Below are 25762 nucleotides of genomic sequence, written 5' to 3' on the forward strand. Positions count from 1 at the left end.
AGAGCCCACTCCATTCACAGACACAAGCCCCAATAGGTGGTCAAGGTCCTACTATGCACAGTTTGCCCTCAGCCGAATACTTACCTGAGTCTGGAGCATTGTGTTAACTGGAAATGGGGGGGAATACTGGCTGGTTGCCATGCCAACAACTTTCTGCATCCGTTGTGTTTGTCTCTGAGAAACAAAGGGCTAGGGATCACACATATGTCTCCCCTGGTGTAAGAGATTGGGAACTGGATAATTCAGAGGGTATTGAAACATGTCCCATTTTTGGCAGCAGTTGACATTTGGGGCATCATGTCATTGTCTAAATACTCCAGGCGGCAGAATTTTTGGGGTGTATTGAAGGAGGCTGACAGACACTAGACCATCTATATGTGAATGACACCTTTCTAACCTTTGACGAAGTAAAAACGTGGTTTGCCAATGGAATAGAAACATTATTTTTTCACGCCAAGATTTCACTGGCAGCAAGGATCACGTGGTAAGGATTTCCAGGCATGCCACCCAACTCACTAGTGTTAACTGCTCTAGAGACTAGAGTAGTGAACCTGCCTGATTTTGACATTAGATAAGGCATTAATCAGCAAGAGAGAGTGTTGCCTCTATGTTTTAGAGAAAGGTCAAAGTACGATATTGGAATGCAGCTTATGGATAGTGAGGGGATCAAAGTGTCAGGATACATTAAAATAACATTTACTAATGCTAGATTTCGTCTAACATAAGTTACTACACAGAGTATGATGTATTCTTTATAATTGAGTGAAATCTACCCTGCAAGGTCCGTTGAATACTTAAGAGGTCTACATAAAGATGCTAAATTACTATATGGTGCCATCATGCACAGTAATTGAAGTCTACTCAGGATTTGTGTCCCCGTAGATCCATACACATGAAAACACAGCTTATCAGATGTACATCTTGCTCCAGGGATTAATTTGTAAAATATTAAGTGCCAGGGCTCTGACCAGGAGGCAACTGAAGCTTGCCCCACCCATCGCCCTTGCCATCGCTGCCAAAACAACTACTCTCTCGCATGTAAATGCGACCGTTCAGATCATGCCAGGTCCCCAAAGCGAAAGGAATGGCAGATATTAGCAATTTTTTTATGTATACTGTTTTCCTAAACAACTGTTATACTGCTCATCTCTTAATTACATGAGCAACGCCACCATGTGGCAGACTGCCCTAAGTGTGGTGTTGACAATTAGGTGCCGGTGCTGAGCACCGGAAACAAATTAAGTGCTGGTGCTCAGCATCAGAAAGCACCGGCTCAAATGAAGCACTGTCTTGGTCCCGGAAAGAGAAACACGTAATTTGTTTGTAGCCCTTTCCCTACTACTAGCAACAAGATGCATAAGTGATCCACTGGCTACACTGTCCAGGTCCCTCTCCTAATCATGGAAATAAAGGGTGAAAAATTAATACTGGCGGAAGAGATTCTATAAAATGTTATGTTATTATTTTTTTATAAAGCGCTCGATTACCTGTAGGGCTTGTTGGTGCAAGCTGAAAGCTGTTGCATGTTTATTCCATACGTGTGATCTGAAATGGTAAATGACCGCGTGTTTATTCCATCTTTGCGATCTGAGATTATGTTGAGAACAGCCAAGTTTTCAGAGCCTTTCTGCAGGCTACTAGGTTTGGAATGGTTTTCACCTGACCATTGCGTTCCAAGCTTTAGACGCTCCGATCACAAAGCTCCTACCTCCACAGGATATAGGCTGGAATCTAGAAACTGTCACTAAATTGGCCGAACAGAGGGCCCTTCCTGGCCTATACCAAGTGAAACTGTTTCTCAGAAAGGTTGGTTCCTTGGACATGCAGTGCTCTGTACCTGAGGCAAAGTGCTTTAAAAACAATCCTCTATTTAACCGGAAGCCAATACCGCTCCCTCAGATACCTGGAGATAGATTGATGTTTAGGAATCTTGAACAGAAGCCTGGCAGCTGCATTCTGCAGGATATGCAACTTATTTATAACTGGTTGATGTGCATTAAGATACAAACCATTCAGGAGCGGTCCGTGGAGGGAGTTCCGTGGGGCGGTGAGGCGGGCGGGGGAGGGGCAGGGTGGGGGAATATAATGCCGCGCGTGCAACGAAATTCGTTTTGTTAATTTGAATGTGTACTTACCCCCGTTCATCCATATTCCGGTGTTTACATTCCCCCACCCTGCCCCTCCCCCGCCCCGCCTCACCGCCCCACGTAGCTCCCTCCACGGACCGCTACTGACACCATTGCAAAAGTATATCCTTGCCATCACTAAAGCGATGAAGGCAAGTTTACGCAATTGTCCTGGGATAAATGGTAAAACTTTTTTAAGCAACCTCAGAGTGTAAAAAGCAGCTGATGTAACTGCATTTACCCGATCCATGACATTTAGTGTGTGTGAACAGATTGGTGTAATATGTTGTGTGGATTGATTGGGGAATGAAGCAGATTGTGAGTCATCACAACCTACGTCCGAATGAAGGAAATATCTAATTGACTTGAATTACTGTTGCCTTCGATTGCTTTGCATGACTACGTTTGTGATGCTATTACAGAAATCCTCTGATGACTCTATATGGCACATATGGCTAGTAAGCACAATACAAATGTGAACATGGTATCACAATAATTGTGTTGTTTTCTCTATTTTTGAAAAAAGAAATGACATTTGTTTATATTAACCCCTTCGCTGCTAGGCCTCACCCCCCCCCCCCCCCCCGTGCTAAGCTTTTTTTAGGCTATATGGGGTAGTGCGCTCTTAGGCCCCTGTAACTTTTTGACCACATAAGGTATCCACGCCAAATTTGCGTCCTTTTCTTCCAACATCATGGGGAATGTAAAGGTACTCAGGGTTTGTGGATTCCCCTGGAGGGGTCCCAGAAATTAGCCAAAATACAGCAAAATTTAGTTTTTGGGGGGAAAAATGGGGAAAACGGGCTGCAAATGAAAGCGTCTGGCTTTTTCTCTGCAAGTGGTGTCAAAAAAGGGCTTGTAGGGCTGAAATCACCACTTTCCCACCTTTTAGGGAATGACAGAATTTTGTCAGAAAACCAACATTTTTTACACAGTTTTGGCATTTTTCTGGGACATAGCCTATTTTTGCTATTTTTTGTGCTTTTAACCTCCTTCCAGTTAATGGTAGAAATGAGTGTGAAAGCAATAATGGATCCTGGAAAGCTATACATTTTAGAAACGTAGATACAATTCTGAATTCAGCAAGGGGTCATTTGTGTACATCCATCAAGGTTTCTTTATAGAAACTAACAGTTAAATATAGGAAAAATTGAAAATTAGTTGAAAAAAACAGCCTTTTGTGTCAACGTTTTCACCTGTAACTTCTAATTATGACAGCTCTTTGAAAGCAATATACCGTTACATCCGCTGGGCCTTCCTGGTTGTGGGGATATATAGGACTTGTAGGTTCACCAAGAACCCAACGAACCCAGAGTAAAAAACTGAGCAGCAATTTGCAATGGTTTTTTATTATGTTCCGGGTATATAGCATTTATTGTGGGAAAATGTATACATGGAAAAATCGGTATGAAAGACACCTATGTATTTCTGAAATGGAAACACATTATAGAGTTTAGAAACAGTATATATTAGCACATTTTCGAAATTGGAAATACTCATACTAGCATGAGAATTATCGGTCATTTTTCAAAATGACTTCTTTTTTACACAATGTCTTTCATTTGGAAGGCAGAAATGCATCAAAAATCAATAGGTAATAACAGTTGCTTTACAAAACTGAATTACCCTAAGTCTCCAGATAAAAATAGTACCTCGCATGTGTGGGTAGGCATAGTGCCCACGACAGGAAAGGGCTCAAAACCCAACGTGAACACACCATATTTTCACAATAAAAATGTACCCTTTTTTTGCGAAGTGTCTAGCTGTAGTTTTTTAACTCTAGCTCTGCTGGCACCTAGGGAAACCTACCAAACCTATACATTTTTGAAAACTAGACACCAAGGAGAATCCAGGATGTGGTGACTTGACTGCCTCCCACCAGGTTCTGTTACCCAGAATCCCTTGCAAACCTAAAAAATTGACAAAGAAAAAACACATTTTCCCCACATTTCTGTGCTGGAAAGTTCTGGAATATGCGTGGATCCCCAAATTTCCACCCACCCCGCATTCCCCAAAGTCTTACGAGAAAAATGGTACCTTACTTGTGTGGCTCGGCCTAGTGTCCGCGACAGGAAACGGCGCAACACGCAACGTGGTCACACCTCAATTTCGCAGTGAAAAATTACCCTTTTTTGGCAAAGTGCCTAGCTGTAGTTTATGAACCCTAGCTCTGCCGGCACTTAGGGAAACCTAGCAAACCTATACATTTTTGAAAACTAGACACCCAGGGGAATCCAGGATAGGGTGACTTAGCTGCCTCCCACCAGCTTCTGTTACCCAGAATCCCTTGCAAACCTAAATTAAAAAACCACATTTTCCCCACATTTCTGTGGTGGAAAGTTCTGGAATCTGCGTGGATCCACAAATTTCCACCCACCCCACGTTCCTCAAAGTCTTCAGAGAAAAATGGTACCTCACTTGTGTGGGTCGGCCTAGTGCCCGTGACAGGAAAAGGTGCAAAACGCAACGTGGTCCCACCTCAATTACGCAAGGAAACATGACCCTTTTTTGGCAAAGTGCCTAGCTGTAGTTTTTTAACCTTAGCTCTGCCGGCACCTAGGGAAACCTAGCAAACCTATACATTTTTGAAGACTAGACACCCAGGGGAATCCAGGATAGGGTGACTTGACTGCCTCCCACCAGGGTCTGTTACCCAGAATCCCTCGCAAAACTAACAAATTGTCCAAAAAACCACAATCTCCCCACATTTCTGTGGTGGAAAGTTCTGAAATCTGTGTGGATCCACAAATTTCCACCCACCCCGCATTTCCCAAAGTCTTATGAGAAAAATGGTACCTCACTTGTGTGGGTTGGCCTAGTGCCCGCGACAGGAAACGGCGCAAAACGCAACGTGGTCACACCTCAATTTCGCAGTGAAAAATGACTCTTTTTTGGCAAAGTGCCTAGCTGTAGTTTTTTAACCCTAGCTCTGCCGGCACCTTGGGAAAACTAGCAAACCTATACATTTTTTAAAACAAGACACCCAGGGAATCCAGGATGGGTAACTTGACTGCCTCCCACCAGGGTCTGTTACCCAGAATCACGCGCAAACCTAAAAAATTGTCCAAAAAAACACATTTTCCCCACATTTCTGTGCTGGAAAGTTCTGGAATATGCATGGATCCACAAATTTTCACCCACCCCGCGTTCCCCAAAGTATTGCGAGAAAATTGGTACCTCACTTGTGTGGGTCGGCCTAGTGCCCACGACAGAGAACGGCGCAAAATGCAATGTGGTCACACCTCAATTTCGCAGTCAAAAATGAGCCTTTTTTGGCAAAGTGCCTAGTTGTCGTTTTTTAACCCTAGGTCTGCCGGCACCTAGGGAAACCTAGCAAACCTATACATTTTTGAAAACTAGACACCCGGGGGAATCCAGGATTGGGTGACTTGACTGCCTCCCACCAGGTTCTGTTACCCAGAATCCCTTGCAAACCTAAATAATTGTCAAAAAAAACACATTTTCCCCACATTTCTGTGGTGGAAAGTTCTGGAATCTGCGTGGATCCACAATTTTCAACCCACCACGCTTTCCCCAAAGTCTTACGAGAAAAATGGTACCTCACTTGTGTGGGTTGGCGTAGTGCCCGCAACAGGAAACGGCGCAAAATGCAATGTGGTCACATCTCAATTTCGCAGTGAAAAATAAACCTTTTTTGGCAAAGTGCTTAGCTGTAGTTTGTGAACCCTAGCTCTGCCGGCACCTAGGGAAACCTACCAAACCCACACATTTCTGAAAACTAGACACCCGGGGGCTTCCAGGGAGGTATCGCTTGCGTGGATTCCCCAATGTTTCCTTACCCAGAATCCCCTGCAAACCTCAATTTTAGCTGAAAAAAATCACTTTTTTCACACATTTTTGTGTGGGAAAGTTGTGGCATCCCGGGCTCACACAAATTTCCCACCACCCAGCGTTCCCCCAGGTCTCCCAATACAAATGGTGCCTCACTTGCGTGGGAGGCCCAAGTACCCGCGACAGGCTGTCATTTTTGCAGGGGAGGGGGTGGGGACATGGGCACGCCTGTTTTGGGCAGCCCCCACCCTAATTCAAATTTGCCCCCAAAAAATCCCTGGCGACTAATGGGGATTTTTGCACCCCTGGGGGATGCAGATAGGGGGCAGATGCCCCCAACTGCCCCCCAGTGGGGGGGGGGGGGGGCAGAAAGCCTACTAGACCCCAGGGATTTTTTTGAGCAAATTTGTATTAGGGTGGGGGCATTGGCATGCCTGTTTTTGGCAACCCCCACCCTAATATAAATGTGCCCAAAAAAATCCCTTGCCCCCCCTGGGGGTGCAGATTGGGGGCTAATGCCCCCATCTGCCCCCCAGGGGGAGCAGAAAGCCTACTAGACGCCAGGGATTTTTTGGGGCAAATTTTAGGTGGGGGCTGCCCAAAACGGGCATGCCAATGCACCCACCCTAATAAAAATTTGCCCCCAAAAATCCCTGACGTCTAGTGGGCTTTTCGACCCCCCCCGGGGGAAGATGCCCCCAGGGGGCAGGAAGGCTGTAATTTTTGTGGGGAGGGGGTGGGGGCATGGGCATGCCTGTTTTGGGTAGCCCCCACCCTAATTCAAATTTGCCCCCAAAAAATCCCTGGCGACTATTGGGCTTTTTGCACCCCTGGGGGTGCAGATAGGGGGCAAATGCCCCCAACTGCCCCCCAGGGGGGGGGGGGGCAGAAAGCCTACTAGACCCCAGGGATTTTTTTGAGCAAATTTGTATTAGGGTGGGGGCATTGGCATGCCTGTTTTTGGCAACCCCCACCCTAATATAAATGTGCCCCAAAAAATCCCTTGCCCCCCCGGGGGTGCAGATTGGGGGCTAAAGCCCCCATCTGCCCCCCAGGGGGAGCAGAAAGCCTACTAGATGCCAGGGATTTTTTGGGGCAAATTTTAATTAGGGTGGGGGCTGCCCAAAACGGGCATGCCAATGCACCCACCCTAATAAAATTTGCCCCCAAAAACCCCTGACATCTAGTGGGCTTTTCGACCCCCCCCCCCGGCGGTAGATGCCCCCAGGGGGGCAGGAAGGCTGTAATTTTTGCGGGGGAGGGGGTGGAGGCAAGGGCATTCCCATTTTGGGCAGCCCCCACCCTAATTCAAATTTGCCCCAAACTAAACCTGCCGTCTAGTGGGCTTTTTACCCCCTCAGGGGGGAGAGATTGGGGTCTACTGCCCCATCTGCCCCCCAGGGGGGGCAAAAAAGCAGTAATGGTGGTGGGGGTGGGGGAATTGGCGTGCCCGTTTCGGGCAGCCTCCACCCTAAAAAGAAATGGTGCAAAAACAAAATCCCTGGTGTGTAGTGGTCTATCTGCCCCCCGGGAGGCAGATTGGGAGCTACTGCCCCATCTGCCCCCCAGGGGGGGCAGAAAGACTAATTTTGTGGCCGGGGGCATCGGCATGCCCGTTTTGGGCAGCCCCCACCCCTAATTAATACCCCAGAAGAAACTCCCTGGTGTCTAGTGGTCTTTCTACCCCCCGGGGGTGCAGATTGGGGGCTAGTGCCACCATCTACCCCCCAGGGGGGCAGAAAGGCTGTAATGGTGGTGGGGGGTGGGGGCATTGGCATGACCGTTTCAGGCAGCCCCCATCCCCCCAAAAAATGGGACAAAATCTAAATCCCTGGCGTTCAGTGGGCTTTCTGCCCCACCGGGGGGGGCAGATTGGGGGCTACTGCCCCATCTGTCACCCCAGGGGGGGCAGAAAGACTGATTTTGTGCCGGGGGTGGGGGCATTGGCATGCCCGTTTTGGGCAGCCCCCACCCCTAATGAATAACAATACAAAATCCCTGGTGTCTTGTGAGCTTTCTACCCCCCCGGGAGGGGGCAGAAAGGCTGTAATGGTGGTGGGGGCATTGGCGTGCCCGTTTCGGGCAGCCCCCATCCCCCCCCAAAACATGGGGCAAAAACAAAATCCCTGGCGTTTAGTGGGCTTTCTGACCCACCGGGGGGCAGATTGGGGGCTACTGCCCCATCTGTCACCCCAGGGGGGGGCAGAAAGACTGATTTTGTGCCTGGGGCGGTGGGGGCATCGGCATGCCCATTTTGGGCAGCCCCCACCCCTAATTAACAAATTAATACAAAATCCCTGGTGTCTAGTGGGCTTTCTACCCCCCCAGGGGGGCAGAAAGACTAATGGTGCCAAAAAGAATATGGGGGGAGCAAAGGCCCTTGCCCAAGGGTCTGCTCCCCCCTCCCTGGTGCCTAGTGGTTGGATTCTCCACTCTCCAACTATACCTCTCCTGAGTTTCTACGTGCTCAGGGGGCTGAGATAGCCCCCTGAGCACGCAGAAACTGAAATGAGCATCTTGGCTCATTTCAGTTTCGGTTTCACTGAAATGACATCAGCGCGACGTGCGCGCCGATCGTCATTTCAGGGAAACCAGGGTGGGGGCCTCGGGAGCTTCCCCAGCTCCCGAGGCTATTTTAGCTTAAAGGAAATCCCTCTGGTGCCCGCACCAGAGGGATTTCCAACGCGATGTTTCATGACGAACTGGACTCGTCATGAGCACACGACCACTGTGTGCCATGACGAGTCCAGCTCGTCATGAGCATCGTAGGGGTTAAAACATTATATGCTTGAAAGCAGAATGGAGAGGGGTAAACATTTGGAATTCTCCTCTAAATACATGTCACTAAGGGGCATATTCTCCAGAACGTGTGATAATCATTGCAAAATTAGCTTATCGCAACTTAGCATATCGCACTCTGTCGCGGGAAAACAACTCCGTGTTAACGTAGTACTCTCAACCCGGCGGTACCGTGCGATAGTCCCACGATAACGTGTTAAATGAACGCATTAAAATCAACGTGACGCCGCAAAAACGGAAAGCATGAACGCGAAAATAGTAGCGATGACGCCAATCGCGATACAAAAATCAGCGAAAAACAGCCACAGGCCTGCAATTCCCATGCGTCATGCAGGAAAATGCACTATAAAAGTAGAAAGAAAACATACAAACAAAAGCCAAACAACAGCAAAGCACAATGGAGGTAGCCGGAGCAAGTACAGAGGACAACCAGAACCCACAAGCCCCCCGGAGGATCAGCCTTGGACCTCAGGGTCAGGGAAGGGCAAGGACAAGAAGAGTAGGAAGAAGCGGTTCAGTCCGCAGGAAAACAGGATTCTGATAACTGAGGTGATAGAACACCATCAACTACTGTTAGTAACCTCCACTGTGTCACTGGCAACTAAAAATGGAATATGGCAGACCATCGTGGACAAGGTGAATGCAGTTGGAGTGCTGAAGAGCACAATGGAAGAGGTCAAGAGGCGCTGGAATGATGTGAAGTGCAAAACCAAGCAGAAACTCGCAAACAACCGGAAGGCAGCAATGCAGACTGGAGGTGGGAGTCCAGCGCCACAGGAGGTGCTGGACGAGATGGAAGAAATGGTGTCCACAGTCATCAGTGGGGAGACGGTGGCAGGAGTTGGTGGCCCGGACACTGCTCAACATGACTGGACACAACAGCAACAGGGTGAGTAACGACCAGGGACTCGGGGGACGGGGGGAAATAGGCACAATGTCACACATGCACAATTAGCATAGCACATCTGCGGAGAAACCATGCCCCAGACCCCCAACTCCCACCAAGAGACCAATGCACCCAAGTATGCAACATCTCAGCACTGTATAAGCACAGAACTCAGAGGCACACCGCATGTAAGGGATAAGGGGCAGCTAAATCAGAGCTGCAGGGGCGACTCCCCGAAAATGCGGCACACACACATTACATGCAGAGCACATCAACATTGTCAACGATGTGGCACAAACCGCAACACGTCCAAAACAGAACAGAGGACACAACTGGTGCCGCTTGTGTGTAGAAACTGGCCAATCACATTTGGCATTGCGGGGAAATGTGAGTTGACAATGTACAAGTACAAACACACATCCGTGATGTTGTCCGAATGTCCACTGTCCCGCATCAAATAAGCAGCTCCCCCCAAACAGTTACAATGTACACTGTCATGCAGTCTGAATGTAAACATGTACAATGCGTCAACATACATGTGAACACAATGTTAAACTGCATCTCCCCTTCACATTGCAGGGGGAAATCCAACACCTCCTGCAGAGCAGGCCGAACTACTCTTCTCTGATGACGAAGAGGACCACCACACCTTTGACTCCGATGCCCTCCAACAGCTCGTGGAGAGCCTCCGCAGCCCACTTCCAGGAGCAGGGCAGCCCAGCTGCTACGAGGAGAACCCACCCCCTGCACAGAACACACAGCAGGCAGCACCCACCACCATGGCTGCCTACCAGGACCCCCACGACGAACACATGGCCTTCCAACGCCGTGTGTTGGGGTGCCAGGAGAAGCTGGCTGAACAGGTGCAGGTGGGGGTTTGACCGCATGGCAGCCAAACTAGATGTCATACGTGGGTGTCTAAGTCCCATCAGGGACCACTCTCAGTCCCTAATGGACACTCACAGTGCGCTCCATGCTCTCCAACGAACCATGGCTGACATTGCCAGAGTCCTGACTCTGAGACAAGAACGACTGTCTAGTCAGAGTGGCTCCAGTGGTCTCGCCCGGGAGTTGGGACACATGCGGAGGATCATGGAGAACATGGAGCGGACGCAGGCAGAAAGAGCGGCTGCCAGGGCTGCACACCAGCGAGAGGTAGCTGGGTCCCTCAATGCACTAAAGACCCTCCTCATGGCATTGCTGCCACAAGGCCTGGTGCTGATGCATGCTGCTGCTACCACCCCATCCACATATCCGGCCCCTGATGTGTCAGTGCCACACAGTGCAGCAGACATTCCACCTCTGGCCCCTGAGGTGTCACTGCCACACAGTGCTGGAGACAGGACACCACCCCCCACATGTGAGGCACATGCACCAGCAGAGGACAAAGATGCGGATGAATCTGCCTTCATGGTCAGAAGGACGCGGTAGCATTCATCTCCGCCATATGGCCTGCATCTGCTTGGTTCTGCCCTCTGCATTATCACCTTCCACTGTCCCTCAATGCACTCTGTGACACTCACTTTGTACCTCGACATGTGGTGCTGACACTACAACGGAGACACATGCATGAGTTACTTCCTTGTCCAGCCCAGGACGGAACCACACCCAGAGCCCCGGGGTCATTGTTCACACCCTTACGCTGGACTGGCATACGCCCCGGTCTTCCCTGTAGAGATCTGCTGCTCACAGGTCTAGTTGTCAGCATTCCACAGCCACTCCCTCACGGCTGGTTTACACCCACACCCATCCAGCACAGTCGTCACAGGACATGTGACCCTGCCAATAAAAAGGGCCTGGCGCACGTGCTGGATGCCATTTCCACTCTCTAACTGGGTGTCTCCGTGTGGTTATCATTTATGCATGAGGGCCTAGGGCCCTGCCACCTCACATTGCCCAGTGCCAGGAGTGACATGATGGCGTCTGCATGAGACTCAATCATAAAGGGTCCATGGCTTGCGGCGCACAGACTTGGTGGCACCGGATACACTGCGGCAGGCACACGCACACCGCCACGGGACGGTGTTTTTCGGTGCAGGTAGGGGCACCTAAAGTGCTGAGCGGGTGTGAAGCCTGCAATGATGCGCCATCCTGGCGGTCCGGACTGGCAGGATTAGTGTGAGCCCTGCTGGACCGCAGTGTAGGCCTGAGCCAGCGGGCAGTGTGGGCCTACCACCACGTGGCGTTGCCTCGCGGTTCACAGAGTTAGTGGCACCTCAAGAGCTGAGCGGGTGTGCAGCCTGCGATGAGGCCGTGTGCACTGATGTGACCTCGGCCATTGCGAAATCAAGACCCAGAATCAAGTGTGTGACCTTGTGGCCCGCGGTGCGGGGCTGCATGATGTGGAGGATGCCATGGTTGCGGGCCCCGGGCTTGGAGCTTGCACCGGCATGTGGTGGGCCCTCTTGAAGACACGCCGGTGGCGGAAGGTGAGCAGTGAGGCCTGGTTGCGCAGGGTCGGGCAATCACCGCTGGGCGGCAGGAGGGGCTGGGGTGCAGCAGCCTGTGCGCGCAGGGGCGGGCAAGCTATGATGGCGTGTGCAACTGTATGGGCTCTGCCATTCATGTCTCTGGAAACTGTTTCAGATAAGGGACCTGGGGGACTGCAGTGTATACCGGCACATGGTTGGAGACACACCGGTGGCAGCAGGTGAGCAGTGAGGCCTGGGTCCGCAGTGTCGGCACTCTCCCTCTTTCTCTCTCTCTCTCTCTCCCTCTTTCTCTCTCTCTCTCTCCCTCTCTTTCTCTATCTCTCTCTCCGTCTCTTTCTCTCTCTCTTCCTCTTTCTCCCTCCCGCTCCCTCTTTCTTTCTCTCTCTCTCCCTCTTTCTCTCCCCTTCTCTTTCTCTCTTTTTCTCTCCCTCTCCTTCTCTTTCTCTCTCCCACTCTTTCCCTCTCTTTCTCTCTCTCTCTCCCCCTCTCTTTCTCTCTCCCTCTCTTTCTCTCTCTCTCTCCCTCTTTCCCTCTCTTTCTCTCTCTCTCTCTCCCTTTCTCTCCCTCTCTTTCTCCCTCCCTCTCCCTCTCTTTCTCTCTGTCTCTCTTTCGCTCGCTCTTTTTCTCTCTCTCTCTCTGTACTTTGATGGGCGCATGACACATTTTCTTATCTAGATTTTAGTCTTGCAGGCTGTGACTTACAGAATGTCCTGAGAAGACCTGCCATGGCTCTTCAGAATTCTTGTCTTGGGTTTATTCTGTAATAAACAAATTATTTGGATATTCTAAAATGAATGTATGATTCTCCTTTTTCTGACCACACATGTATGTTAGGTGTTTTGATTGTGCGACTTCAGGTAAATTGTTTGGTTCAGGATTTCCTAGAGTTGATGCGCAATATCTTTGTCCAAAGGGGGTGGGGAGTTCCCGGGGTAGGGCCCCGGGGAGGGGGGGGGTCGGGGGGGTCCTGGGGGTGGTGGCGGTAGGTGTTGTTGCCCTATTGGGGCTCCGGGCTGCATGATCAGTTGATCCAGGGCATCGGTTGTTCTTCATTTGTGGCTGTGGGCTGTGCTCCCTTGTCTGGTGCTGGTTGTCGTCTGACTTTACAACAGGTAAGAGCAGGTGTTAAATTCCTGCAGCTAACGCGCCTTATCGCATGTTTTGTGTTCTTATCACTGATCTGGCTGGTCGTTGAGAATGTTGCGGAGTGGTGTTGTCACGGCTTTTTGCACGGGAACACCTACTCTGCATATCATTAGTGTTAGTTGCCAGAGTCATCTGTGGCGATGTTTTTTGCGCCTGCTATCGCAGGTAAACTGGTGATATGGGCTGTTAGCACCAGCTTGTGAATGGGGCGATACATTTATTGCGACTTTGGCTGCGATAAAGTTCCGATAACTCGGCGATAGATCCTTGAGAATATGCTCCTAAGTGTGTTACACTTGTAATGTCAGCACAATAATGGTGTCCAAGGGTCAGAATAGCCTTCAGCACTCTGTTGCTCTCCAGCACATACTTCTGTAAGTACATGCATACATACACTCATTTCGATGTCTGGTCAAGGAGCCAGGAGATAATGATTAAACCTGCTTTTATCTTATGCCACTCACAATACACAAATCAGAAGGTACTTACATGTGTACAAATACTTTGCTGGAGAAAATCAGTTTCATGCTATACATCCACATCTGAACATGAATGCACAGTTCCTTTGTTGCATCCTGGTTTCCCAGTTATGATTACTGAGTTTTTTAAGATGGATGTTAACAAACTGTGAGTTTGCGACAATTCTGTCATTTTTCAAAAATGGAACGTTTTCAAAATGTAAATTACACAATGATAACATTTTGAGGATTAGATCGATTTTACTATGAGTTAAAATACATATGCCACCATTATTCGTGTTGTGCAGGCAAAACAAATCTAATTTTCTATCGTTAGGTAGTATTATGAGGTTTTCTTAGCCTTTTGTGCTTCACAGGTTCACTCACTCATAAACCCACCCATCATACCATGCACAGGGGTGTGCAAGGTTTATGTTTGACATGCAAAGATTGTGAAGCTTACCTTGACCTGTTTTGTTTTCACAATAATTTTTTCTGCATAGTAAATAGTTTGCAGTCTAATCAGGTTATGTCAAGTTAACAAATGTATTCCTTTTTCCCTGCAAGGTTGCCATTTGCCGAGCTGTACTATGCATAACCCATAGAGTGAAAAAAGAACGCTACTGTTTTATGTGAAGTATATCTTAAGCAGAACCAGTTTGTTCATGTTAATTAAAGACGTGCATCATAATTATCGCACATGGCACACTTTTCATGTGGAAGTTGGCAAAGTAAAAAAAAAAAAGTACCAATGTTTTCCTTAGAACGCCACAAACATTGTGCAAAAAGATTTGCAGTTAAATCATAGGAAGAATCTTCAATGTAGCATACAAGTATGTTAAAAAATTATTTTATTTAAAAATTTTCAAATTCACAATATTCACATTTAAATACAAATTTGAGCAGCAAGTCCATCTACTTACCTACAAAAACATACGGGCAGAAGTTATATTGTGTCGTAAAATATTTGACAGGTTTGTTTTAGTTGCAGTAAATGATTAAACTGCAATCAGTAATTGCTTTTGTGGTGTGAAACAGTAAATTTAAAACGTACTGCTAATGCAAGAAACTAGATGAAATTGGTTATATAATACTTTAATAACAGCTAAAATAAACATTCCTAAATGCAGAAAAAGCAGCTAGGACCGTCATTTTAATGATACCGTCTTTTAATAAACAGAGAAATGGTCACACGGTCATTGTTTTTAGCAAAATGTAACCTTTAAAACGATTCTTCTTTCTGCTCATAGAAAATGTGTGTTTAATATGCTGTGTTTGAGACTGCAGTACCACCTCCTGTCTACAGGGGTAGAACTGAGCAAAAAAAGTAACACATGGTGAAACACAGGTACCCACAAGGCAATTTTTTTAAAAGTTGGCACAGATGTTTCTGAAGTCATTTCCAATCATTTAGAAAACGTTACCTTGTGGGGATTTGGGTTCAGGTCCCCACAGCGTGAGTGTGTTATCATACTCAAGTCCCCACAAGGATAGTAACACACACCCCCCAACACAAACACCCCCCCCATATCTATCTATCTCTCTCTCTTTAGAACTCACTTGAGTGGCATGGCTATTATCCTCTTTTTAAAAGTCCACACCTTTGTATTAACAAAAATCTTTATTTTTAAAAATATATTTAAACAAGACTATTTTAAAGTATAATAAAAATATGTCAGTGGTAATTACTATAAACATCTGAAGACACGAAAAGGTACACAAAAATCTAATGCAAATCCAGCAGCATCAGAGCAGGACAAACCAATAAAATATAAGCAATAAAATAAATAAGGATTTACAAACTGGCATGACGACTAGACCATCCGTTTGATTGACAACGGAGTGCCTGGTTACGGATACACTGGATTTTAGCTCGGTATTTCAATCCTCACACGGTATTACCAATATTGGGGTATCTGTGATTCTGCAAGAATAGCTGGGTATTACAAAATGTACCCTGGAAGTACCCTCAGGAATGGTAAATAACTGGGTAACAGGTAATTCAGCTTATAATTCCCCTGGTAATTACCTATTTCCCTCAGAGATCTACATATACATTTTGGAGGAAGTTAACAGTCCAGGCCAAACACACTGGATCAGCAGCGTTACTGAGGACGGTGTAATCGCAGTAGGGGCTCGAACAACAGTTACCAACCCCATTGGAATTACTTCAGCACTTAAATCAGGGCCTTTAATTTTGCAAATAATTTATTAAATTCAAAGAGTAGGATGACAAGGAAATGGAACTCTGCTCTGACATCCCACCTTGGCAGTCACTGCAACAAGAAACTGTGATGCTAGGCGTAGGGACAGGATTGAGCAGTCAATCAGAAAGCAGCCTGGATTTGTGACTCAGGGCTAGTAATCTGCTGCTGCAATAGGAGAATCTGTAATGTAGGGTTGGGAAACAGCAGGCGGATAATATCAGGTTGTGAGTCACCTCACAGCTACGTACCTATATGTGGATTGGAATAAACTAAATGCAATATATATATATATACACATACATACATATACACACACATATACATATATATATATACACACACACATAAATACATATATACATATACACAAATATATATATATATATATATATATATATATATATATATATATATATATATATAATGTCGATATTTTGGTCCTCAATATTTGAAATTCTGATAACACAATATTCTAGATTCCCTATTAAAGTGCACTATCTAATATCAAAGGAAAACCTGTGTTTGATTTTGTAGGCTTTCATTTTAAATCACTAAGTTGCGGCCAAAATCTGGGGTTAAGGTAAAGCCCAGATACATCATAAGAACCAAAATGATTCGGGGCAATCGTCCATCTAGCCCCTATAGGTACACGTGACAATTTGTGCTGATGCTCAAACAACTGCCGTCGACTGAAGAGGAACTGATATGAAATCTGCACACTTGCAGTGGCTGCAGGTACTTCAGCAGTTATTCAGTGGTCCGCAAACCTGCAGTCATTATGGATCCAATGATGAGTTTTCTCTAAAGTTCTGAAACTTGTACTGAAAGTCACCTTAAGCAAATTTCTTCCAGCAGTACAGTAGAAGACATTGAAAAGGTATGCTAGAGAAGAACAGTCATTTCAGCCAATCATCAACCTCTGGCTGTAAATCTTTAGATATTACTAGCAAGGGAATTCTGGCACACCAGCCCATCCATACTCAGTCTGCAGAGTAGTGCTCAGAACAAATGTTCCTCCTATTCAAAAGAAGGAAGCATGGGGTTTATTTGCTGGGATCACCGTGTCTCTACCTTCTTCGACTGGGTTTTTGGACGCACATGAGGAGAACTTTCTGGTACCCTTCCTTGAAGTGCCGGTTCATGGCGGCATAAAGGATAGGGTTGATGCAACTATTCAGCCAGGTGAGGTTGGCAGCAATCATGTGGAACACCTGGGGGGCCATGTTCTTGGCGTCCAAGATGTTGAGTAGCAAGAAGGGTATGTAGCAGACGACAAAGAACATGAAGACCACAAAGCACATACGGGTGACCTTTTTGAACTCCGAGCCTGTGTCCTTAGGTTGTGATGAGGCAACGGTTCCCGAACTCTTTGAGGACACTGCCGACTGTTGGCTCACATGACTTTTGGAGGAGGGCACTTGTTCAGAAATTACTTCACTAGAGTGAGCTTGTGATCCGCCTAAATCCACCCCACTGTCTAGTTCCTGGAACTTCCCAGAAACTGCTGTACTTGTGCCAGCCACATACCCACTTTTATCATTAGTCTTCTTCAACTTATACTGATCCAGTGTTTTGGAAGCAGCTTTGACCTTCCTGTGAATAAGGAAATAGAAGACGCCAACGCAGCCCAGGCCTATCACAAAGTAAAATGCCATCAAAATGGTGGTGTAGGGACGTCCTCTGAGGCGGTGGAAACTGCATGTGCAGACCTTCGGGACCAGGACAAAAACATTCCAGAGTGGGGCAAAACTGCCAAAGCCCACCACCCAAGTGCCAATGACGATCAGTGTCATCCCAAGCCTATTGAAGATGCGATCAAAGAGCTTACTGTTCGCAATGAGAAGGTACCGACTGACTGCGATCAGGCAGAGAGTGAGGATGGAGACCGAGTTGGAGACGAACAGTAGCATGCCAAAGACCCTACAAAAGGTGGCCCCACTCCGCCAGTGGAGGTGGAGGTAGGAGTCCACAGAGAAGGGCTGCAGTACAGCGCAGTAGAGAAGATCAGCAAAGGTGAGGTTCACGATCAAGACATTGAACCTAGTCTGCAACTTCTTGTCCAATGCAAAGGCCAGCACGGTGAGGATGTTCCCCACAGTCCCCACCAAGGTGACGATGATGCCCCAGGTGACACTGACATAGCGGTAATTCACAATTGAAGGATCATAGCAGGAGAAGCTGTCATTTGTATAGTTCATCTTTGAATCTCTTGTCGCCCCAGGTGCACAAGAATGTGTCGATAATCTGTAGAGAAAAGAGATACAACCAAAAATTATTTCCATGAAATATTAAGATATTTTTACAACACAAAATGTGTAGTACTACACTACTTGCATATGCTATACAAATACTACATACATACATACATACATATAACAGTCCACTTCCACAATCAGAACCCGGCAACCCCATCCCCACCTCACCCTCCGCAACACTTGTGGACTGTAATTTTGCCTTTGACCAAATACAGCACTCTGCTGTCTTTCGGGTAGGTTCTCTCTATACAAATAACACATGTGTACACACTTTGGAATACACAGTCTAAACCAGGAAATCCACCATAGGCCCAGGATGGCGAGAATAGAGTGGTGGAACATTAGCCCTCGCAGCTCCCGTGGTCGTGGGCAAGCTCCAGGGGGCCACTTCGGCACTGTCCACGGACAGCGGGCCCTAGCTTGAGAGCCCCTGACTGGGTCCGGAACATGGGGGCCCCCCTCCATGAACTTTGCAGGGGGGTGGGGCTCAAGTTTCGTTACACCACTGGTGGAACTATACTCAATTTTCAGGAGAAATGAGCCTTGTATGGGTATTCTGAAAATCCGGCGCAGATCAGGACAAACTGGTCAACATTAGAAACACTGTTTATACTCACTCATGAATATTACTGTGGGAGTGGGTGGCGAGGCCATTCATGACTTCCAAGGAGTATGCACCATCCATACTGAGCATGTTGGCAGAACTCCAGGAGGGTAGGACACAAACATGAAGTGTTTGGCATGAGAACACGGGGTTGCTGAAGGTATTTAATGGGTTGCGAAGATGTAACAGTGGGAGTTACAATACAGAGTAAGCCCTCAAGTGATACACAAGGCCACGGATTTGGAAGAGCAAGGGTATCTGCAGGTCATGACTAGAGGTCATCCGTAGAGTAGTCCAGAGGTGGAAGCATTTTAATCTAAAGGGCTTGTACTTGAGGATTTGGGGGTGCCTTAGCAAAGATGACTTGAAGTACTACAGTGTCAGTGCTCCGTCCATCAACTCCTTGTGTTCGCTTTGAAGTACTACAGGGACATAAGAGGTGTTGAAAGTTGGGATTCGGGTTTGCACCCTTACAACTTGTCTATCACCATGGATGACAGTTACAAATCATATCCAATGCCGCATCAACATCAGCAGCAAGGTAAGTTTCAACCCATTACACCGCATTAGAAGCTCTTAGAGATCAGGGATGGCAGCGTTAAAAAGTAGTAAGGGGGTTAGGGTTCAGGAAAGGGTAGTGTTAAGAGGTAATAATGAGTTTTCAGGGGTCAGACAAGGGTAGCGTTAAGAAGTAGTAAGGGTTTTTTAGGGTTCAAGGAAGGGTAGTGTTAAAAAGTAGTAAGGGGGTTAGGGTTCAGGAAAGGGTAGTGTTAAGAGGTAGTAAGGAGTTTTTAGGGGTCAGACAAGGGTAGTGTTAAGAAGTAGTAAGGGTTTTTTAGGGTTCAAGGAAGGGTAGTGTTAAAAAGTAGTAAGAGGGGTTAGGATTCAGGAAAGGGTAGTGTTAAGAGGTAATAAGGAGTTTTCAGGGGTCAGACAAGGGTAGTGTTAAGAAGTAGTAAGGGTTTTTTAGGGTTCAAGGAAGGGTAGTGTTAAAAAGTAGTAAGGGGGTTAGGGTTCAAGGAAGGGTAATGTTAAAAAGTACTAAGGGGGTTTTAGGGTTCAGGGAAGGGTAGTGTTAAGAGGTAGTAAGGAGTTTTTAGGGGTCAGACAAGGGTAGTGTTAAGAAGTAGTAAGGAGTTTTTTTAGGGTTCAATGATGGGTAGTTTTAAAAAGAAGTAAGTGGCTTCAAGGGTTCAAGGAAGGGTAGTTTTAAAGAGTAGTAAGGGGGTTTTAGGGTTCAGGGAAGGGTAGTGTTAATCAGTAGTAAGGCGTTTTTAGGGGTCAGGCAAGGGTAGTGTTAAGAGGTTGTAATGAGCTTTAGGGTTCAAGGATGGGTAGTGTTAAAGAGTAGTAAGAGGCTTCAAGTTTTAGGAAAGGGTAGCATTACATTGTAGTAAGGAGTTTTTAGAGTTCAAGGATGGGTAGTTTTTTGGGGTGGGAAGATGTTTTTAAGGGTCAGGAACGGAACATTTTATGGGAAAGGAGGGTTTTTTGGGGTCATGGGTGAGTAGTCATTTGGGCATAAGGGATTTGGGTGTATATCGTTGCCTGTAGTGTAGTAGTGCAAGAAACAATGCATTGTTATGCTGTGCATAGTTGTGGTAAAATAATATGAATGAATGGGAATGTATTGTAAGTGTCATCATTATCGTTCACGCATGGTAAAAGCATCTGTAATAGTAGTATGCCTTGTTATGACCTATATTCCAGGATTGGGGCGCACTCTCAGAGCTGCAACGACATGGGCATTTAGAGGCATTATGAAGAAGTACTGTGGGTAATGATTAAAGTTTTCTGGCAGGCCTGTGAAAAAGGAGGGTGAGCTGCAGGTCAGAGTTTATGTGCTTTGGAAGAACTGTGGGGGGGCGAAGGAGTATACTGAACAGCCAGATATGATGAGGGTCACATGTGAGGTGAGAGGTGCAGGTGTGAAACGCTGTAAAGTTAGTGGTCTGAACTAGGGATAACAAGTGGACGGTTGTTTCTTAATAGCCAGCATGTATGAAACTAGATGTCATGACAAAACATCATAATAATAAAAATCTCAAATTCATTATTCAGATTTTGAAGTTGTGCATTTTTAAGTAAAATTTATTTTATCAAAGGGACGATATAGTATCAAAGAAATATATAACCCAGGGACTCGAAACAAATCTTTTCTATGTTACTTCAAAAATATCAGCTATAAAGGAACTTATAATTAAGGCTCCCTGTTTTCCGTTTTTACTGATTTTTACAGATAAATACAGACAGAAAACATTTATTTTCTTGTATGTATTTATTTTTAAATGTGGATAAAAATGGAAATCGGGTTGCTTTTTAAGTAATTCTAAATACTATCTGCCATGACTGCCAGGCCAATAGCTGTGAGGATTGATAGGTAAGGGGGCAAAAAAAAGGAATTTTAGTAAAGAGGCTTAGACAGCAGTAGATATGCATATGGTTGACACTGAAATATGCATATTTTCTTATAAGTACATTGATTGATTTTTTGTGGGTGTTTACAAAATTGAAACCTAGTAGGCATTGAAGCATGAGTGCATATTTATTGGTTAAATAAATGTGGAAATATACTAGTTTCAGCTTCATTTTTCCACAAAACCCAAAATAAATATGGATGAATACAGATAAAATTAGCAAAAAATAAATATGGATAAATACAGACGGAAATGTCAGAAAAATAAATACCATAAAACCGGGAGCCCTACTTATAATATGCCAACATCGAAGGGTCATGCCCTTCTAGATGGGCATATCAGTCACCACGTCCTCTGTAAAGAGATTGTAGACATTCACAGACGCTGCTGACGCAGAAGTTCTGGTTCCAGAGAGAAATGCTCTAGCCAACTGTCTGTGGCCAGTGAAGGTCCATGAGAGCCAGATCCATGCCAGGTTTTCATTGTGTTACCGTATAGATCAATACACATGTAATTAATCCAAATGAAAATAATTTACAAAGTGATTCTTAAAATCATGTGAGGCCCTAGTGCTCGTGGATAGGACTGCTACCACATTTCTTGTGGCAAAATACTGACTATTTGTTCACGTTTTAAGCTTGTGCAAGCACCAGGACCTGGCTCTTGAATAAGACTGTGTTTAAAATCCACTTTATTATGTTTAACACTGAAATTATGCCTCTTCTTTAATAATAATTTTTGAATGGTTTAGGCAGCTTAAAAACCTTTAGAAGTGATTCTTATTTATGTTATTTTTTAAGGGGGAAAAAAAAATCTAACTTTTGCAGACTTCCTCAATTTTTTCTAATCTTAACAAGCATACAGGCCATGTCAGTAAAATGATAAAGTACAGGCCTGGTGGCAACCCTACTGTTGAGCAAAGTAGGAGCCTTCTGTGATTCGCCTCCATGCCAGTGTTTTTTTGTTGTTTCTGTTCATTAGTGGGCGATATAAGGTAAGTGTAAATTGTCATTTCACATATGTAGCATACGCACAACCAAACAAGTGATATTTAGGGGTGGATGAAATTTGGGTAATTTGCTTTTGAGTAATTGAGTGAAAAGTTAACCAAGATTGCACAAAATTAAGTGAAATTATGAAAAATATAAAGCTGGCTTTTGGCGCTATATTTGAGAGCGAAATGTGTGTCCTGCCATCCATTATGCATTTGGCACTAAAAAGTAAAACGAAAAAACATAAATGCCACAAACATCAGCTGCTGTTCTCGTGAATTCAAGCTACTTTGTTGCCACAATAATTATGTAAGCTTTCATGTTAGCATAATTTTCTTAACTTCTGGTCAAACGCACAACAGAAGATTACTGAACTAATGCCGGCGTTGTGGAAATTTCACCCGGGCCTCGTCATATTACTGGAAGGCTTCAGAGAAAATCCATCCTTAACGGTGAAAGCCAGGCTTTGACGTAAGCATTCCAGTCAACAATACCATGATACAGTCTTCAACCCAGTAGTGCTTAATCTGACCCAAAGTTTGTAGGTGGTGGGAACCAGCATTCATTTTTGGGGACCAGCACTCACTTTTCATTACCTACTTCAGTGCTTTAAATGGGCCGGTACTCTCCGATACTGAGTGCCGGCACTTTTTTATTTTGAGTGGGAGAGTACCTGCACTTCTCAAGAATAATGTAATACTTTTATTCGGAGAGTACCGGCACTTCTCAGAAACAAGCAGGCACTCTGTTACAGAGTACCCGCACTTCTATTTTTCCATTTCAGGCACTGACCGACTTTGTCCCAGAGTAAGAGAAAGAAAAGTAGAAAAGGGAGAAATAACTGCAAAGAGAAAGATGTGAAAACAATGGATATAGCTGGGATGACAAAGAGCCTGCAACAGTGTTGGAATGAGACAGGGAGCCTAGGGTGGTGGAAAAAACAGGCATGAGGTGGAAACGATACTAGGCAGCCTCGGTGTGCAAAAGCGCCTCATCAAGCTCCATTTATTTGCAATTTATTTTAAAAAGATATACTGTCTGTATGTTATGGCTCATCATTCACCCTCCCCACACTCTGCACATCTCCTTTAGGGGTGGGTGAGCCACTGAAAGCTCGAACCAGACGCCTGACTCTACTCAAGGCCCTCACGGGTCCTTTACACCCCAAAAAAGAGCTTTTGTGTGGCTTCTGCCTCCCACCCATGCTCTAACCTCCAGCACCAAAAATAAAGTCAAAGCATTAACCTTTGTGGAGAAGTGTGGCTCAATGGTTAGAGCGGCAGACCCTGATGCAGAGGTCTGGCCCGGACCAGGGTTCAATTCCCGCCTCGGCAGGTCTTGGGCTCAATATCCCCGGATCTGATAATTCTAGCCTCAGTGCCTATTCTAATCATGGGTCTCTGGGCAATAGCTTGCTCAATCTCCACAACGGCCCCAAAAGCGCTAGGATGCCTGGCTTTCACCTTGGGGGTGCCCAGGAGTGGGCCCTTCACAGGAAAAGGCCAGGAAGGGTTGCTGAGAGACCCTTTCGAGGGTGTGCGGAGCGCTATATAAATGCACTACATTTACATTTATAACCTTTGATGTAAAACAGGAGACAGAAAGAGAAACCCATCTAGTGGCTGAATTGCAGGATGTAAAACTGAAACCATGGACGAATCTTGGCTTCCCTAGTTGACCAAACTGTAATCCTAGGTGAGTATTTCATTTCACTGAGCCTTTTATTTCTTCACTATCATGTATGAGAGCACTTAAAAATACACACCTTCTGGATTGGCACTGCACAAAAATCACACTAATGTTTGATTTAATAGACTTTAATGTTGCTTCACGTAAAATAAAGAATCTTGGGCATGTATCAGATGCCCGGGTCACCTCACTTGCCTTTTAGTGCACTAATGGCATTGCCCTCAGGGCAGGGTGGGGAGAATATTTCTAAAATGTTATTTAAAACTGCCACTTTTAATAAAAGCCTCTCATTGCAGTGATCTGATGTACTAAAGAGTAACCCCTCTGTATGTTAAAAAAAAATACACCTTTTTAAAATTCAGAGGAGTCTTTGTAGTATTTTTACATTATCTTTGCTGCCAATCTGCTTTGCAAATATGTTCCGGGCTCGGCTCGTGCATGGGGCGCTTATAGCCAAGCCGGACTCGTGGTTCGGTTCTAATCTGCCCCCCCCAACCCCCCTGTTAAGTCGCTAACTTCTAATAATTATGCATTATCAACAGATGGGGGGGGGGAAGGGGGGAGTGCCGTGCCACCCGGCACTCATAAGCGAGAGACAGAATGGCAACCGAGTGACGCAGAATGATACCCCCGCTGCCGAATGTGTGCTGAGACCACGGAGTCCTCATGTCTCACAGATATTCATTGGCCTTAAGGTGAATGCTGCCCAGTGAAGGGTTGGAGCTCCACTGCCCTGCAGGGGGCGATGTTACCCCCCTGGAATGTATCTCCAACCGTCTTAGTGTGTAAGGTGCGCATGCGCTCTAGGGAATTGCTAAATTAACTTCCAACAGCAAGGTTCACGTCTCCTCAGACTGCATTTCATGCAGTTTTTATTTTTTTTGCCAGAAAATCTGACTTTTAATGTTCTGCTTTTTAACCATCGACAAATAGTTCATAGAATTAACGGTGTGTTTTCAGCAACTTCCAAACTACGAGCAGGTGACGCCTGGCACCTTAGTCGATCGCTGGTGCTGCGTTTACAGTGCTTAATTTATAACGGGGTAGTGCCAGCTCTGCTCGAAGTTCCCCTAATGTGCAGGGTTCGGGCGAATCGGGCTGCAACGGACGCTGGAGGGCAGCAGTGGTGCAACAACTCCAAGATGCACCAGCATGCAAGGAATCTAATGCGACCCCAGGCGCGAGTCGCACCTACCTCGAGGCGATTTGGGGATTCCAGCAATGGCGCTTTCCCTCATGCACGCGCAACGTTATAGCAACCCACGCATGAACTCAAGATGCGCCACAGCTCGTTGGATACATCAACCAACAAAAAAAGATATTTTTGGCACAAAACTGCCATTTCAGACTTATATTTTTATGCGACGATTATAGCTGAATTTGGAATGCCGTTCTATACATACTGAAACACAACGGACAACCTGATATAATGCATTTGAAAGACGCGCAGGTTCTTTGATTAATATTGCCCATTGCTATCAGGGTTGTTCATCCTCTCAGCATAACTGCACTTTAAATGACTCACATTTAGGTGCACTGTATGCACATCTGCATCACGTGGACAGATAGCCTGTAAATCTGCCATAGATCATCAACATAGCACACCCAACCTTCAGGCATACAGAGCATATTATTAATTCGGTTGCCTAGTTGGCGAACAGAGGTGACAGCGTCTCATGTTCTCTTCTTTGGTTGGCACCTGTGCCCTTCAGGTCGCTCTCTCTCTGATACACAGAAACACGCAGTAAGTACCAGACAGTCAGCCCACCAAGCAATCTCAGAGATCCATTTCGACCAGATACTAACCATAAGCGCCATCTTTTTTTCTTCAAAAACAAAGTGCCAACTTACCCTGCTGTGGACACCGCGAAATTCGAAGAGTCCTGGGGGAGGTATGTGCTGGTCAGCCTGGAGTCTGCGGCTCCAACCAGAGCTGCGAGGTTATATAACCCCGGTTCT

General features: G+C 46.0%; 1 protein-coding gene across 3 annotated transcripts in view; it reads right to left on the reverse strand.

Moving 5' to 3' along the window:
* Window positions 1-16277: 16277 nt before the first annotated feature.
* Window positions 16278-25762, reverse strand: part of GPR84 (G protein-coupled receptor 84) — a 72446-nt gene continuing 62961 nt past the window's right edge. For 2 of the 3 annotated variants that reach the window (XM_085654751.1, XM_085654749.1), the window contains exon 2: window positions 16278-18090. In XM_085654751.1, coding sequence (XP_085510877.1) covers window positions 16914-18044 — 1131 coding nt within the window. In that variant the 5' untranslated portion in view covers window positions 18045-18090 and the 3' untranslated portion in view covers window positions 16278-16913. Of the gene's footprint in view, window positions 18091-25654; window positions 25737-25762 lie in introns of those variants that run through there. The other variant, XM_085654750.1, reaches the window with a different exon arrangement.

The sequence above is a fragment of the Triturus cristatus genome, chromosome 4_1 (assembly GCF_964204655.1).
Source record: "Triturus cristatus chromosome 4_1, aTriCri1.1, whole genome shotgun sequence".
Lineage (NCBI taxonomy): Eukaryota > Metazoa > Chordata > Amphibia > Caudata > Salamandridae > Triturus > Triturus cristatus.